At 50.1% G+C, this 13,347-nt stretch overlaps 6 protein-coding genes across 6 annotated transcripts; 3 read left to right on the forward strand and 3 right to left on the reverse strand.

Annotated features, from left to right (window-relative positions):
- Window positions 1-10: 10 nt before the first annotated feature.
- SNOG_20105 (hypothetical protein) lies at window positions 11-334 on the forward strand (the record flags this gene model as incomplete). Its single annotated transcript, XM_001799360.1, has 1 exon — window positions 11-334. The coding sequence occupies one exon, from the start codon at window positions 11-13 to the stop codon at window positions 332-334; it is 324 nt and encodes a 107-aa protein (XP_001799412.1).
- A 695-nt stretch (window positions 335-1,029) lies between these two features.
- Window positions 1,030-1,897, reverse strand: SNOG_09110 (hypothetical protein; the record flags this gene model as incomplete). The annotated part of the gene is made up of 2 exons (XM_001799361.1): window positions 1,030-1,728; window positions 1,784-1,897. The coding sequence occupies 2 exons, from the start codon at window positions 1,895-1,897 to the stop codon at window positions 1,030-1,032; spliced, it is 813 nt and encodes a 270-aa protein (XP_001799413.1).
- Window positions 1,898-3,456: 1,559 nt separating this feature from the next.
- Window positions 3,457-3,669, forward strand: SNOG_09111 (hypothetical protein; the record flags this gene model as incomplete). Its single annotated transcript, XM_001799362.1, has 2 exons — window positions 3,457-3,494; window positions 3,549-3,669. 2 exons carry the CDS (start codon window positions 3,457-3,459, stop codon window positions 3,667-3,669), a joined length of 159 nt encoding a protein of 52 aa, XP_001799414.1.
- Window positions 3,670-6,303: 2,634 nt separating this feature from the next.
- On the forward strand, window positions 6,304-7,270 carry SNOG_09112 (hypothetical protein; the record flags this gene model as incomplete). Its single annotated transcript, XM_001799363.1, has 3 exons — window positions 6,304-6,590; window positions 6,824-7,235; window positions 7,256-7,270. 3 exons carry the CDS (start codon window positions 6,304-6,306, stop codon window positions 7,268-7,270), a joined length of 714 nt encoding a protein of 237 aa, XP_001799415.1.
- A 1,028-nt stretch (window positions 7,271-8,298) lies between these two features.
- On the reverse strand, window positions 8,299-9,401 carry SNOG_09113 (hypothetical protein; the record flags this gene model as incomplete). Its single annotated transcript, XM_001799364.1, has 3 exons — window positions 8,299-8,725; window positions 8,775-8,932; window positions 8,985-9,401. The coding sequence occupies 3 exons, from the start codon at window positions 9,399-9,401 to the stop codon at window positions 8,299-8,301; spliced, it is 1,002 nt and encodes a 333-aa protein (XP_001799416.1).
- A 576-nt stretch (window positions 9,402-9,977) lies between these two features.
- SNOG_09114 (hypothetical protein) lies at window positions 9,978-12,989 on the reverse strand (the record flags this gene model as incomplete). The annotated part of the gene is made up of 3 exons (XM_001799365.1): window positions 9,978-10,062; window positions 10,112-12,683; window positions 12,770-12,989. 3 exons carry the CDS (start codon window positions 12,987-12,989, stop codon window positions 9,978-9,980), a joined length of 2,877 nt encoding a protein of 958 aa, XP_001799417.1.
- Between the last annotated feature and the right edge of the window lie 358 nt (window positions 12,990-13,347).

Raw genomic sequence — 13,347 nt, forward strand, 5'->3', positions numbered from 1 at the left:
TATAATTTGCATGAAGGTGCACCAGCCCAGAGATGGTAGCGCCGCAAAGCGCTGTCGCTTCACGACTCGTGTTGGTGGGATGACCCATGTTGATGATGATGGTAAGCCCTTGTGCCGCAACAACCTTTGCGACAACCCCATGCCGTTTGATGGGATGGATGGATCGAATGATTATAAGGATAAGTACGCTCTTAGATTGAAGAATGATATAAGAGAGCAAAACACATGGCTGTGCAAGATCGACGGGGAAAAGAACAAGAAGGTTGAGCATTGTAGTTTTGAAGGTTGCGGCAAGCATTTCGTTTCCCATGGAATCCCGATTGCTTCGTATTGAGCTTTGTTATTGCAGTTAGAATAGTTACTAATACATCTTGATTTCTGTGCTTATTTGGGTTAGCTTTGGAACCCGCAATGCAATGCACGCACCTGATGCCGCAGATCAAGTTTACAGTTCTACATACTAATGAAAGGAGATTAAGGCAATGAAAAAAATTGTAGGGCGTAATTTAAACCCATTTGATCTGTCATCAGAACCATAGACTCATTATGTTTGCCAAAGGATTGTGCTGATGATATTCAGGACGTCCCATGGTCTAAGTCTGACATCGGCGACATACTTCGCGCTTAGCTGTAGTATTACATGAAACGCTGGAACTTCTTAAATAGTACCTAATCTCGTAGTAAATTGTGACTAGACCGGCTACATTTCAGGTTGTCGTAGTGTTCATTTATGAATCAATCCGACATATGCCCTGCGCCGCTACCTTGGCTTTTATTTGCATCAAGCGTCAATCAATAAACCTCGTGTGATTCATACGCAAGTATCAGTAGCGAAAATTAGCGACGTATTCATATTCAATCGAAACACTCTTGATGTCATCCAAGATAAGTTGAAGGTGAATTGCTTCACTTGTGATGCGATATCAAGCCTGGATCTTCTAAGGAAACGACCGGGTATTCAATTTGGTTGGCCGAACAAAGCTCGTCCACTATCAGAAACTAATTGTACAGATACCACATCTCGTGCCACTACCGGAAATAAAATTGCCACAATTTGCCATCCTCACGGGCCTTGCTTTCAGCGTAGGTTCTGTCAACACCACATCTCTTGCAAGGCCCAGCGCTCTTGATCTTCCAGTCTGGCTCTGGGGTGCAGTGACAGAAAAACCACCACTGCTCCTTTGCCAAGTATGCAGGATGGATGTTGAGGAACACGGTCGCCACATTGTCCAATGTGACAGGACTGCCGTCCAGAGTGACTCCGCAACCGCTTTCGGGATGATCAAGGAAGGGACAATCTCTCCGACTAGCGGGGTTGAAGTTCGATCTGCTCAAGGTGCCATTTTTACGATCGCCAGTTGCATCCCATTGCTTGAGAGAACAAATACCTTTGCATTTCCAGTACCATGCACCTCCGGTGCGAGTTCCGGGACAGAAACTTCCTCCACACTGTTCGCTCTCCAGCACCGTGCGGTACTTCTGACAGTGTCTCATCCATGGCTCGTTTACGGTCATTCGGGAAACATGCCTCGCCTTGCACTTTAAGCAGATCCATCGCTGATCGCACCCCTCTATGTCAGCAATCGACTCCACCATACCGAGAAACTCTCCGCGTGCGCTCGAGCAGGCAGGAAAATCTGCGTTACATTCCGTAGGATGATCAGCATCATCTTCCCATGGGACAATCTGTCGATGGAGACAGATCCACACCCGCTCTTCAACAGGAATCTATCTATAGAATCAGTCCAACCTTACTGGGTACATATGTTTCTTGACTTCTTACGCGGCAGTCTTCGAAATACTTGACCAGCCTGTCTCTACGTTCTTCAACTAAAGCTGGTGTATCCTCCACGGCATCTGGTGCAGGCGGTGCGATGGCAGAAGATTGTGTCGTCATATTGAAGAGGATGTTGTATGTTTGATTTGGTGCTCTGTTTGTAATGAATACGTTTTGTATGAAGTATAATATGAACTTTCTAAGCGTCTGCTCAAGCAGAATTTATACTTGTCCAGCTTCCAGTCATTCAAACTGAAGTCATAGCTACGGTAGAGCAGAGCTTCCTCGTTCGGCTACAGTGAGGTGCAATTGTACCCCAACTGTTACACGAGACCTCATGTACGAGCTACTTGAGGGGCGGTCTTTGTCATTTTCTACAGTCATGAAGGTTAAGTGACTGGAACACGTCGGTGGGCTGGGATTTGCCATTGTTTTGTCGTTCCGGGGTCTTGTCCCAGCCGTCATGTGGAACGCCAACCAGGTGCGAAATGATGTGGCCCCAACTCAGAACCAACTGCCACCAACACTCCTTGTTAAGCATGATTAACGCTAGAAACAACTCAACAACCTCGTATACTTCTGACACCACAGGGGCATTTTTGTATCGGTATTGAGTTCAATTGTGAAGAACGGTAAGGGCTACAGACTTTCTTTCCCTACGACCCAGTGCTGCATGACATGTTGAAACCATGGAATACACATGCTCTGATTTATAGCAGAGTGTCGTCTTACTTGAACTACTTTGCAATGTAAAGTGCACGGTTGCACAGGTCTACAAGCCGATACTACGGTAAGGTGCGGGTAAATGGCATAGGTCGCCATGAGGTCGATTGTGACCGATCACGCACTGATCGCCATCAACTCTGTGTACGATGAACAGGGATCTGCGGATCGTGGGTTGTCCTTTAGATGTCTCACTTTAGCACATCCGGTTCTCACTCGAGAGTCCACCACGCAGCGATTGTTATTTCAATCAGAGGTAGATGCACGCGTCAGCGTATAGAAAGAATTTGCATGAAATCAAGCCGCTAAAAGTGCTAATGACCCATCTGTTTACATGCTCAAGTCCCTCGTAATGTTGCCGCGAGAGTCATACAGAATTGACCTCATCATCAGAGCTTCGCATCACACCGAAGACTCACCTTGACCGTTCTCACAGAGTCATCACTCATATAAACACCTAATTTTTTCAGTTTCTTTGTTTAGATCACAGATCCAATACATAAAACCCGGTTCATAAGCGTCAAACTTTCTTTCGTGCTCACACATATTTTCCTGATCATTGCACACAAGTAACACTACTAGAATCCATTAGAACGGAATGGTGTAGTCAAGGCAGAGTGTGCTAGATGCTGCAATAGAAGGAGAAAATCCTCCTGACTATTATCAAAAACCTACCACAGAGGTATGTCTGGGTCTCGGAGGATCGTACCGTGTAACCGCCAAAAACATCATTAAGTCTGGCGAACCCACAGAGACAAAGTTCCCAGGCTGGTTATGTGGCCATGGCGAATGGATCGAAAGCTGGAAACAAACATGTTCTGGGAAAATTGTGCCAGCAGTAACTTGCACACTGACCTTGAATAACTCCATCGAGTACGATGAACAAGACTGGCTTTGCCGCCACTGTTTTATGATTGTAACCTCGGCAAGAAGAAAACTGCAGTATAATCTTAGCAATGAGGAGATTTGCAGACTTTGCGGCACTGCCCGTGGAGTAGGTCCAGCCAATCAATCAATCGAGTTCTTCATCTGTATGAACATTGTCAAGTGGCCGGACGGCAAGGAGAAGGTCTGCGGTGTCGCAAATCGTATTGGGTCGCTTTCCAAGGTCGATGGTCATGGTCGGCCGCTTTGTCGTGGCGGGTACTGCGAAAGCCCGCTGCCTTTGAGGAATAGTGAGGGACAGTCAGGGTACAGTGACAAGTGGTTCGTTCCAAGGTTGAAGAAAAGGGTGGATGGGACTAATCGGTGGATCTGCAATTGTGATTTGCGAATAAATGGTAGGGCGGATGCCTTATGTATAACCTGTAGCAGATCAAGAGAAGGAACTGGGATTGGTATCTAGCTGTCGGTACATGAGTGGAGCGTAGATAATTATACACGCTGACTGTTATTACAGATCATGGACATATAGTACAAGGAACAGCATATGTAGAAGTTGACTTCTACTACCATCGTGTTCAACTAATATGTATATCTAGCTATAATGAAGATGTCTCCGTAGTGTACTCTCCGCACAACTTTTACTACAATCATTACTTCAAAACAAGGGACGCGAGCTCAGGTCACTCGAAGCTAGTTGAGCGTACATACAGACTTCATTGGGTCTTAATCAATTGCTTTTCAACAGGTTCCACGGGAGCTAGGGAGGCGCAGTGTGATAGCAAAGAGATGAAAGGCCTTATAATGTGTCGGACGCGAAAGCTCATCCTGCTCTCCTCAACTCAAGCCGTCGTCTTTCGAAAGATTCTTCGTTTAGATTTTATATACACGATACAATACACTCTTATTGCATTGTATGAGTACAGCCCACGGTTCATGATACTGTATCCCGACAATCTTGTGATTCTGCACCTGCCTATGTTATGTTCTGGTTGTAACGAAATATCCAGCGTCACTAGGCCCCGGCGAAATTCCTGCCCGCCTCTACCCAGGAGAAGAGTGAAGAGGTAGCCTGAATACGCTCAAAACCCTTTGAAGGACTAGATAAGATATATTATAACACCAAATACACTTAGACTTCCTCATAAACCTTTGGGTACGCCCCTAAAGGCTACTAGATTGCTTCGCGCATGTGCAGACCTGACACGAATTCTGCAGCTGCCTGGTGGCATGTACGGTTTCCTGCATTGATGCTTAGTGCCATGACACGGCGTCTCTCTTCTTTCAGACCTAAGATTTCCGACTAAATCGACAGATGAATCCACAAGAAGACTCAGGTCACGTTTAACCAATAAGTTTGGATCGGAATAAGTCGCTGGGTGATCCATGTTCATGCAAAGACGTCCGGCAGCTGCCGCCGTTCATGTTCCTCCATTTGGCGCTAGGAATCGAGCTACTGAGGTAGGAAAACGAACGGCGGTTAGACTCGAAATCTGTAACTCTTCACTTTCTCCACTTACAACGATCTCGCCTTACAGTCTGCCGGGAAGGCCATTGCCCTTGAGGTTTCCTGAGAATTGTTCGAAAACCACGGGTCTTTCAAGCTGGGATGATTAAGATGATCCAGGCCCGAAAGAGACTAGACGAGATATGAGTGGCAATTCACTCAGGGTGTACACAGTCATACGATCTCGCTTCCTGGTCTGCAAGGAAACATATGCCTTCAGGACTTCCCCGTGCATCTTCTGAGAATGGTCGGGTCTTTGAGGTCTTGGCCAACGAAATTAGGATGAGGCTGTGGTGGCACGCCTTATATTGTACCCCTGGCATGAAACCGAAGGAACGCCGCGACGGGCGCCTAACAACTTGACAGACTTATAATATCGGTGTACGGCGCAAAATATTGACATTTGGACTTTCGCAGCCGCGCCCTACATTGTGCCACAATGGCCGAAGGCTGGAAACACGAGCTGGACGAACCGAAAACGGTTGAAACAGCAACCTTCCTCGAGCCCAAGACGTCCGCGAGATCAAAACGGTTCCAAGGCTGGGGTGCTGGAGTCCTGACTTGTACTTTATCGACGTGTCTGGTATTTCTGATCAATATTTGTCTGAGCCTCGGAGTGCTGGGACGTCTAGGTTGGGGACGAGATGGCCAGCCAATTCTGCACGAAGGCCAGTGCGCCAAAGTCAGCAAGCTCAGTACTGTGCTTCATATTTTCATCAACGCCATGAGTATGACTCTATTGAGCGCCAGTTCATACTGCATGCAATGCTTGTCGGCACCCACACGTCGAGAACTGGATTCCGCGCACGAGCGACAGTCGTGGCTTGACATTGGCGTTCTCAGCCCGCGGAACATCAAATCGGTAACGCGAAGCCGTCAAGTACGTTGGCTTATCTTGGGCCTATCAACGATACCGTTGCATCTCTTGTAAGTGGTTGTCCACGATGCCCCGGCTGCATGACTAACATTCTCTGGTTACAATTCCGTGGTCTTCTCTTCCACTGGAGCGAATTCGTATCACCCCATATTGATCAAAGACTCGATTCTCAAGCTCAGCCCCTCTGCTGAGCTCTATCGTTCAGGCACATCACCGAGCAGTTTGATACAATGGGAATATGCCAGCCTCAACCCTGATCTACGCTCACTTCAGACAGGCGCATTGACCTGGCTTCCGGAATTGAACAGGTTGAGAAAGCTACATGCCGATGGGCAGCTTACAAAGTTAGAAAACTACGACTGCCTCGCGACTTATGCTGTCCAATACCAGGTGAAGGGCAGTGTCTTGTTGGTCACGGAAAACTCAACACTGGAGGACGATTTCAGCTCAGGTGTCGGTGGACCTTGGACCAGACAGAATTGGGTCTGCAAAGAACACAGCTGCGACCGCTACAACACCTCAGCAGCAACAAGAGAGATGTGGCAGCATCCGGAAACTTGGAGAATTGCAGACATTGATGTGTCGTATTGTCTGGCTGAAGTTCTACTGGAGAAGTGCAGGCTTCAGCTCAGTCTACCATTGGCATTCGTTGTGGTTTTCCTCAACGCCATCAAGGCGATTTGCATGGTCACTATGCTGTTCGGAGGCAAGAAGAAGATGGACCACTCGCTGATCATGAACATTGGAGATACCGTCGCATCGTTCCTTGATCGATCCGAAGCGATCACCAAGAACATGTGTCTAGCATCATCGGATGACCTCAGGTAAGAACCGAACGCGATAGTTGGCCGACGAATCTCTACTAATACAACGAATGTACTTACAGACGGGCAAACAACATGTCATGGCAATGGGACACACGACATAAAGAATTCACCGGAACGCACCGGCGACGCCACATCTCCGCAAGCAAGACCAGATGGGTGCTGACATGCTTCTTGTGAGCCCGCCTGTCTCAACAGGAAGACCCAAGCTAACTAACAACCGTCAGGTACATGCTCATGCTCATCGCCGCCATCTTCCTCCTCAACAAAGGCTTCAAGTCCGCAAATCCGAACGCAAGCGTATCGCCCCTCACAATAATGAAGTCCATAGGCTGGAGCGCACCCGACGTCCGTACCATGATCTACGGCCCCACAAAAGACCTCATCGCCAACGCCATAATTGCAAACTCTCCCCAACTCATCCTCTCGTGGGTGTACTTCTCCTACAACGGCCTGCTCACACTGCTCGCCATGGCGCGAGAGTGGGAGTCATACATGCTGCACCGCAAGGGTCTGCGCGTCTCTGATGCCCCGCAGGGAAAGCAGCGATCGACGTATTTTCTGCAATTGCCCTACCGACTCGCGATTCCGTTTATGTTCGTCTCGGGCTTTCTGCACTGGATCGTCTCGCAGTCTTTCTTTCTGGTTAGTGTGCAGACGTACAGTTACGATACGGATGATCCGGTGGGGTGGAAGTTGCAGTTAGATCATCCGGCGACGAGGGTTTCAATTGGGTATTCATTGTTTCCGATGGTTGTTGGGGTGGTGTTTGGCGGCGTGCTTTTGGTCGCGATTATTGCTGCGGGATGTGCGCGGTTTAAGACGGGAATGCCGGTTGTTGGGAGTTGCAGTGCGGCGATATCTGCGGCGTGCCAGCCGCTTGGTGAAGATGATGGCGACGCTGCTGTTGCGGCTGTCCAGTGGGGCGAAATGGGCAGATGCAGGAATGGTATTAGGCATTGCGGCTTCTCGAGAGAGGAAGTGAGGGAGCCACTTATTGGGGAGTGGTATAGATGACGACAAGTTGGCACGCTATCGAATATCAAGCAGCATGACTACCTAGAAGTGAAAGATCTTTGGTTATGTGCCTGGGCCACCAGGTGGCGGCAACATTTCTGCCCGCCTTTTCCTGATAGAAAGAGGTGAAGAGGTAGCCTGTATATCTTCAAAGATTTCTAGGAAGACAAGATGCAGCATCTTAGAGCTACGTATACATTTAGGCTCTCCTAAGCTTGTAATGGGCATACCTCTAAAGACTTTTAGGTTATATCGCGTTGGTGCAGAACGGGCACGAATTTTGCCGCTACTTGGGAGGGCCGTTCGTATTCCGTACAGGGCATGTCACTGAAGGCCATGGGTATATAATATACATGCATAAATTGGTGTAAGGACCTAGTCCCCGGGGCATCGGCTATATAAGTATGCGGAGCCTAGGTCATGTGAAAGGGCAGAATTCTAAACAACGAGAACGAAGAAATTGTTAACCTGCTATGTCACATTGAGACGGAATCGAAGAAAAGGAAGTCAAGTCTTTCACTGCAAAACAAAACATAGGCCCTGTAGACGCACTATCACAAGATCGAAAGCAGCAATACTTCGCAAGTGTACGACTTCGTCTATCGAATACTTGTTGCAACGAAGAAAGACAGTACACATAACGTCAGCTCAACCGACTCTCAGCGCAGCTCCCCCCATCCGCAATCCTCCCTCACATCTCCATCCCCGGCAGCTTCTCCAACCACCCATCCGTCTGCTCCCCCACAAAATCCTTAACCGTACACTGACTCGCCACATTCATCTGCTGCTTCTTGATACTCCCACACCCATCATAGAAGCACTCGCTCTTATCCATCGCCTTCTGCAGGGCATCTCCCTTCCAGCCAAACATGTAATCCGCATGCGTCCCGTACCCCGTCGGACTCCCCTCAAAGCTCCACACAAACGGATTCGCCCCACCGCTTGGCCACAAACTATTGAATTTACTCGTGTCCCAGACAGTTTCAAAGGTTACTTGCGGGACGCGCACGGGGTGTGTGGACGGGCAAGCGGGCGCGTTGGTGAAGCCCTCCGAGGTTACTGTGTTGAACATGTGCGAGGCGTGGTCGGGCGAGTCGAGGTTCTTGCCGTCCCAGCAGCTGTGGAGCGTTAGAAAAGTGGAGTGATTACATGGGAAGGGACACGAACGGTGGGAAATGGTGCGTAGTAAATATCCCGCCACTGCATGGTTTCGTCGGCATGGTATTCGTAATCGTCCCGCGGTTGCCGCCAGACATGCACTGATAACTCAAGCCGGCGTGGTATTTCGACGTCGCACTTGGAGTACCAACGGTCATTCTAAAGCCCTGATGCCACATTAATCATCTTCCCAATCATACTAGGCTTGCTGCTACTCACTGGTGGAAAAGCCTTCACTTTCTGCTGTCCCAGATTGTCCTTGTTCAGATCAAACTGCGTATAATACACCGTTAGTCCCCCCTGGGCTCCATTACTTCCGCCCAGCAATGGCTGGACAGGGATCGGTTGTACGCGGTGGTACGAGCCGTTGGTAGGGTGTTTAAAGTACAGCGTCGCGGTCCAGTAGTTGGAGAAGTCGTCGGCCATTTGGCATGTCGTGCATGTAGCGCGGGCGCCGACGTCTCCGTTCATGGTGGCGTTGAAGGCATTGCCGCCGACGATGTGGTGCACATGCGCAGAGGGGAAGGAGCCGGGTTGCGCGGCAGGATCGAGGCGTTGGAAGGTTAATGTTGAGCAGGGGAAGCGCAGGCCGGCTTGCACGGAGGCGATGAGTGTGAAGGCGGTGAGGGACCTCATGTTGATGGAGGAGAGGGAGCTGGTGGAGGGAAAGGATGCAATAGTGCTTCTTCCTGGCCCTTATGAGTTCCCTCGCCCCGCTCATGTTGCATGTCGTATGTCTTATCGCTGTCATATTAGACAACTGTATGCCCCGGATGTGATGTAGCCAAGGAGCGAAGACTCCGATTAGGATTTACTTGATCTGCTGCACGCCGGCTCAGATTAATCTCCGCAAAGCTTGACCCGACCTCATTGTATCCTATCGTTTTATTAATGCAATGCATGAGGACACCCTATTCGTGTGGACCTGCTGAATAAAGATTCCAGATGTGTTACGCAGGTGACGACATGTGTAGGTGATATGCAAGTGAAGAGAGTGGTTAGATTAAACCGCCATAGATTCCTGGACCGGCAGTTGGCCAAGGTCGGCAGATACAGCAATCGGTATTTGTTACATGATACATGGTCGGATAACATCGAATCCGACCGTAAATGCACATTGCCATATGCTTACCGCCGGCAAGTGATGCTATGTATTAGGATCTATCTGGTCGTGAGTGAACACTCCCCACTTTACTCAGCAAAGGACTAAAGCTACAGCGCCCATTCCCCCTTATCATCCGAACTCGTGATAAACGGCGAATCAATCATTTTGACAGCCAATTCGCTGCACAGAACACTGCCTCACATTAGCGTTGTCACAGTAACAATGCAAAGGAAACACTTACCAACTGGACCCAACGAGCGCATCCAACTCGGCAATCGCCCTCTCCCTCTTCCCTCCCATTCCCCTCCTCACTTCGCCCTGCAACTCCGCAATTCTCTTACCCCTCGCGATACCCGCTAGATCCACCACCTTTTTCGCGAGACAGTCACTGTGGAACGCATGCTGGCATGGGAAGACAAAGAATTGTCTCGCCAGTAGTGGTAGGCCACACGTGTAACACTTCTCCCCTGGCTCAACGATGGCATAACGCTGTTCCAGCGCCTTGATGTCTGACTTGATGTGTTTAGCCGTATGCTCGCTATCATCCATCTCTTCTTTGAGCGCATCGATGCGGCGGCTGTAATCTTCGAGGGCAGAGCAGATTTCTTCTTTGAAGTCGTCGATGACGACAAAGTCAGGGAAGAAGGGGATGAGGTCTTCGATGCGGAGAAGGTCCACGCGGCGAAGGAACTCGATGGCCGTCTTGATACCAGAGGATTGCGAGATGACTTTCTTCGCGATAGCGAGCCAGAGCTTCTTGCGTAGGGCGGGCGAAGTGTTGGACCGATCGGCAACAGAGGAGGCAAGTTCGATCTCGTCGTACTTGAGTGCGAGGTCCACGGCTTGCACGTATTGCTGCATCGAGCTGTAGATGTGCACGCATGATTGCACGCGCTTGTGCTGGATACAGAGGCGGAGAGCAAAGTCTGCATCGTAGTTCTGCTCATGCGCTTGAGATTGACCCTCAAGGTAGGCGAGCAGTGCCGACTCGTCCGTCGTGGGATGTGACGCGTAGATGGAGATTAGTGTGTTGTGAACTGCTGCGTCTGTCGAATTGTGTTGATTAATCTCGAACAGCAGGTATCGCACTGCTTGGTTCTGGCTCAGTGAGGCCTTGGTCGAGTTGTTGTAGTTGAGAAACGCTGGGATGAGCTTCTGCGCATTGAAGGTGGTGTGGCGCATCATGACATCGACAAGCTCGACTGGCACATGGGCCATAAGCACGCTGCTGTACTTGTAGAAGATTTCTGGGTCCGTCTGTTTCTTCAGCACGTCCAGTGATTCTGTCCACCGCTCTCGCTGCACCCAGTACGACAGCACATAGTTGTAGTCGTTGACGACGGTGGCGAAGTAGAGCAGCTCCTCCTCTCGGCCGTGGCTACTGATGATTTCGTACACCGTCTTGCGATCTAGGTCGGTCTTGTACTTGCTTGCAAAGTCCTGGTACTCCTTCCGGATTACGGACAGCTGATCATGGGTCTCGGCCGTGTTCATGCTCTCTGACAGCTCTGCTCTGGTAGTGATAGTATCGTCGAGAGTGTTGAGTTTCGCCATATACAGCTCGACAAGCCACGTTGCAACCATCGTCCTCTGCATGATGGAAGATTTCTTCAACGTTGAGAGCTTAGTGAGGAGGTACTTGCGCAGTGCGTCCTGCTCGCCTTTGTCGATGAACGCGAGAGCAACCTGCTCAAAAGGCTTCGTGCTTCGTCCGTAGACAGCGGCAGCCTCCATGTACTGCCCCTTTCCGACAAGGTAATCGCCAGACGCAGTCGCGACGGCATCCTTCTGGGCTGAAGTCTTCGCAAACTGCGATGCTGCGTCAAACTGCTGGGTCTTCAACATAATCTTCCACAAGTCTCTTGTCTCGTCGGTAACTACAACTTCGAAGATCTCTCTGGTCGTGAAAAGCCAGTAGGTGTTCTTCTTGATGTCGGCTACAAGCCCGATGGCACTCTGGCCAGGCTCGAGCACAACTTGGTCCAGGACAACCGTGTCATCGAGGCGATTGACGGCTACAATTCTGCCTTCCACCAGTTGCAGGATATGCCATTGGCTCAAGATCATTGAGCTGACGGGCTCCTGCGTCTTTCGTGTCCGGCCACTAGCGGTCTGTGAAGGCGGGATCTGCGATCTAGGCAGCATCTTTGAGTCCCCGAGGACACTTCCGCCAAGCTCAGACGTGTCTGTGGACAGGAACAGTTTACCATGGAGGACACCCTGCGAGGTCAGCCATCCGAAGATCCGCTCGCTGTTCGATTGGTCGTAGCTGTGCGTATCCTGGAGCTCTGGAGAGACGGCTAACAAAGATGTCGCAGTAGGCGCAGCATTCGCGATCTCATGTACAGTCGCAGATTCACTCTCGAAGAGTTTTGAGAAGATTGATCCGCTTCCTTCATGCCCCGCTCGCCCGAGCTTGCCAGCAAAGTGAAGGAATGTTGATGGTGTTGCAATGATAATCCGCCGCAGGTCTGCTCGCCCAGGCACAGCATCTGTCCACAGGCCTACGATAGGCCCGTCATTCGTGTGATAGACATTCTTCAAATATCTCTCTTCTCTCCGGTAGAACTCAGACGAGGGTTCAATGTACACCTCATACACATTCCCATCCGAAGCTCCCACCAGTATTTCCCGTGTCGATGCAGTCGGCTGTGACGGATTCCATGATACACTCTCGATGACGACGCCCTTCAGCCGTGATAGCGCTTTCGGTGTGCGCGACTGTGTGTGGAGGTAATAGTTCTCGGCGAGGGTAGTGGTTATGATAAGATGCGACGCCGAGGGGTCGAGGAAGAGACGCTTGATGACGCCGACTTCGGACGGTTTTTTCGGCAGATCGATGTCTTGTGGCAGTCAGTATTACAACCACTTGTCCCAAGGCATTTCCATTCCCACGAACCGTCTATGTCGGCTGGGCTGTCCAGGTCTATGCGCAAGATGCGCCCAGTCGAAAGCGCAAGTATCAGGACGTTGTTCGCAACCGCCGCTGCCACAAAATCGGACGATATGTTAAACTGGAGCGACACGCGTTCTATATTGAACATTGGCAGCGACGCGTCTTGATCCTGCATGTTGCTCGTGCTGGGCGGAGCATACCCGCTCCCCATGTCGTATGCCATGCTGGGCTTCGAAGTGAGCCGATCGCTACCGTGAATCCGTGTGCATGGCCCAGAAAGCTATCCGCAGCTTCTCCCGCGCCTATAGGCCTTTGTGGTATTGGTTATGTGCGTGTACACGGGAAGTCGCATGCTGGTGCTCGCATCGTGACGCCTGAGCTAGGAGCTTGGACCGGAGATGGGCCGGAGATAACTCGGATCTAGGTCCAAGCATATTCACCCATCATCTCACCGCATCGGTTCAACAAGGAGTTTCAACGAATCTATATCCTACATAAATAGCTCTACTAGTTGCAACTAGAGCAGAAGATGTCGCAAGCCCTACCCATTTCTTTGTAATGCAAGTTTTACTACTCCAAGA

The sequence above is a fragment of the Parastagonospora nodorum genome, assembly GCF_000146915.1.
Source record: "Parastagonospora nodorum SN15 chromosome Unknown scaffold_14, whole genome shotgun sequence".
NCBI lineage: Eukaryota > Fungi > Ascomycota > Dothideomycetes > Pleosporales > Phaeosphaeriaceae > Parastagonospora > Parastagonospora nodorum.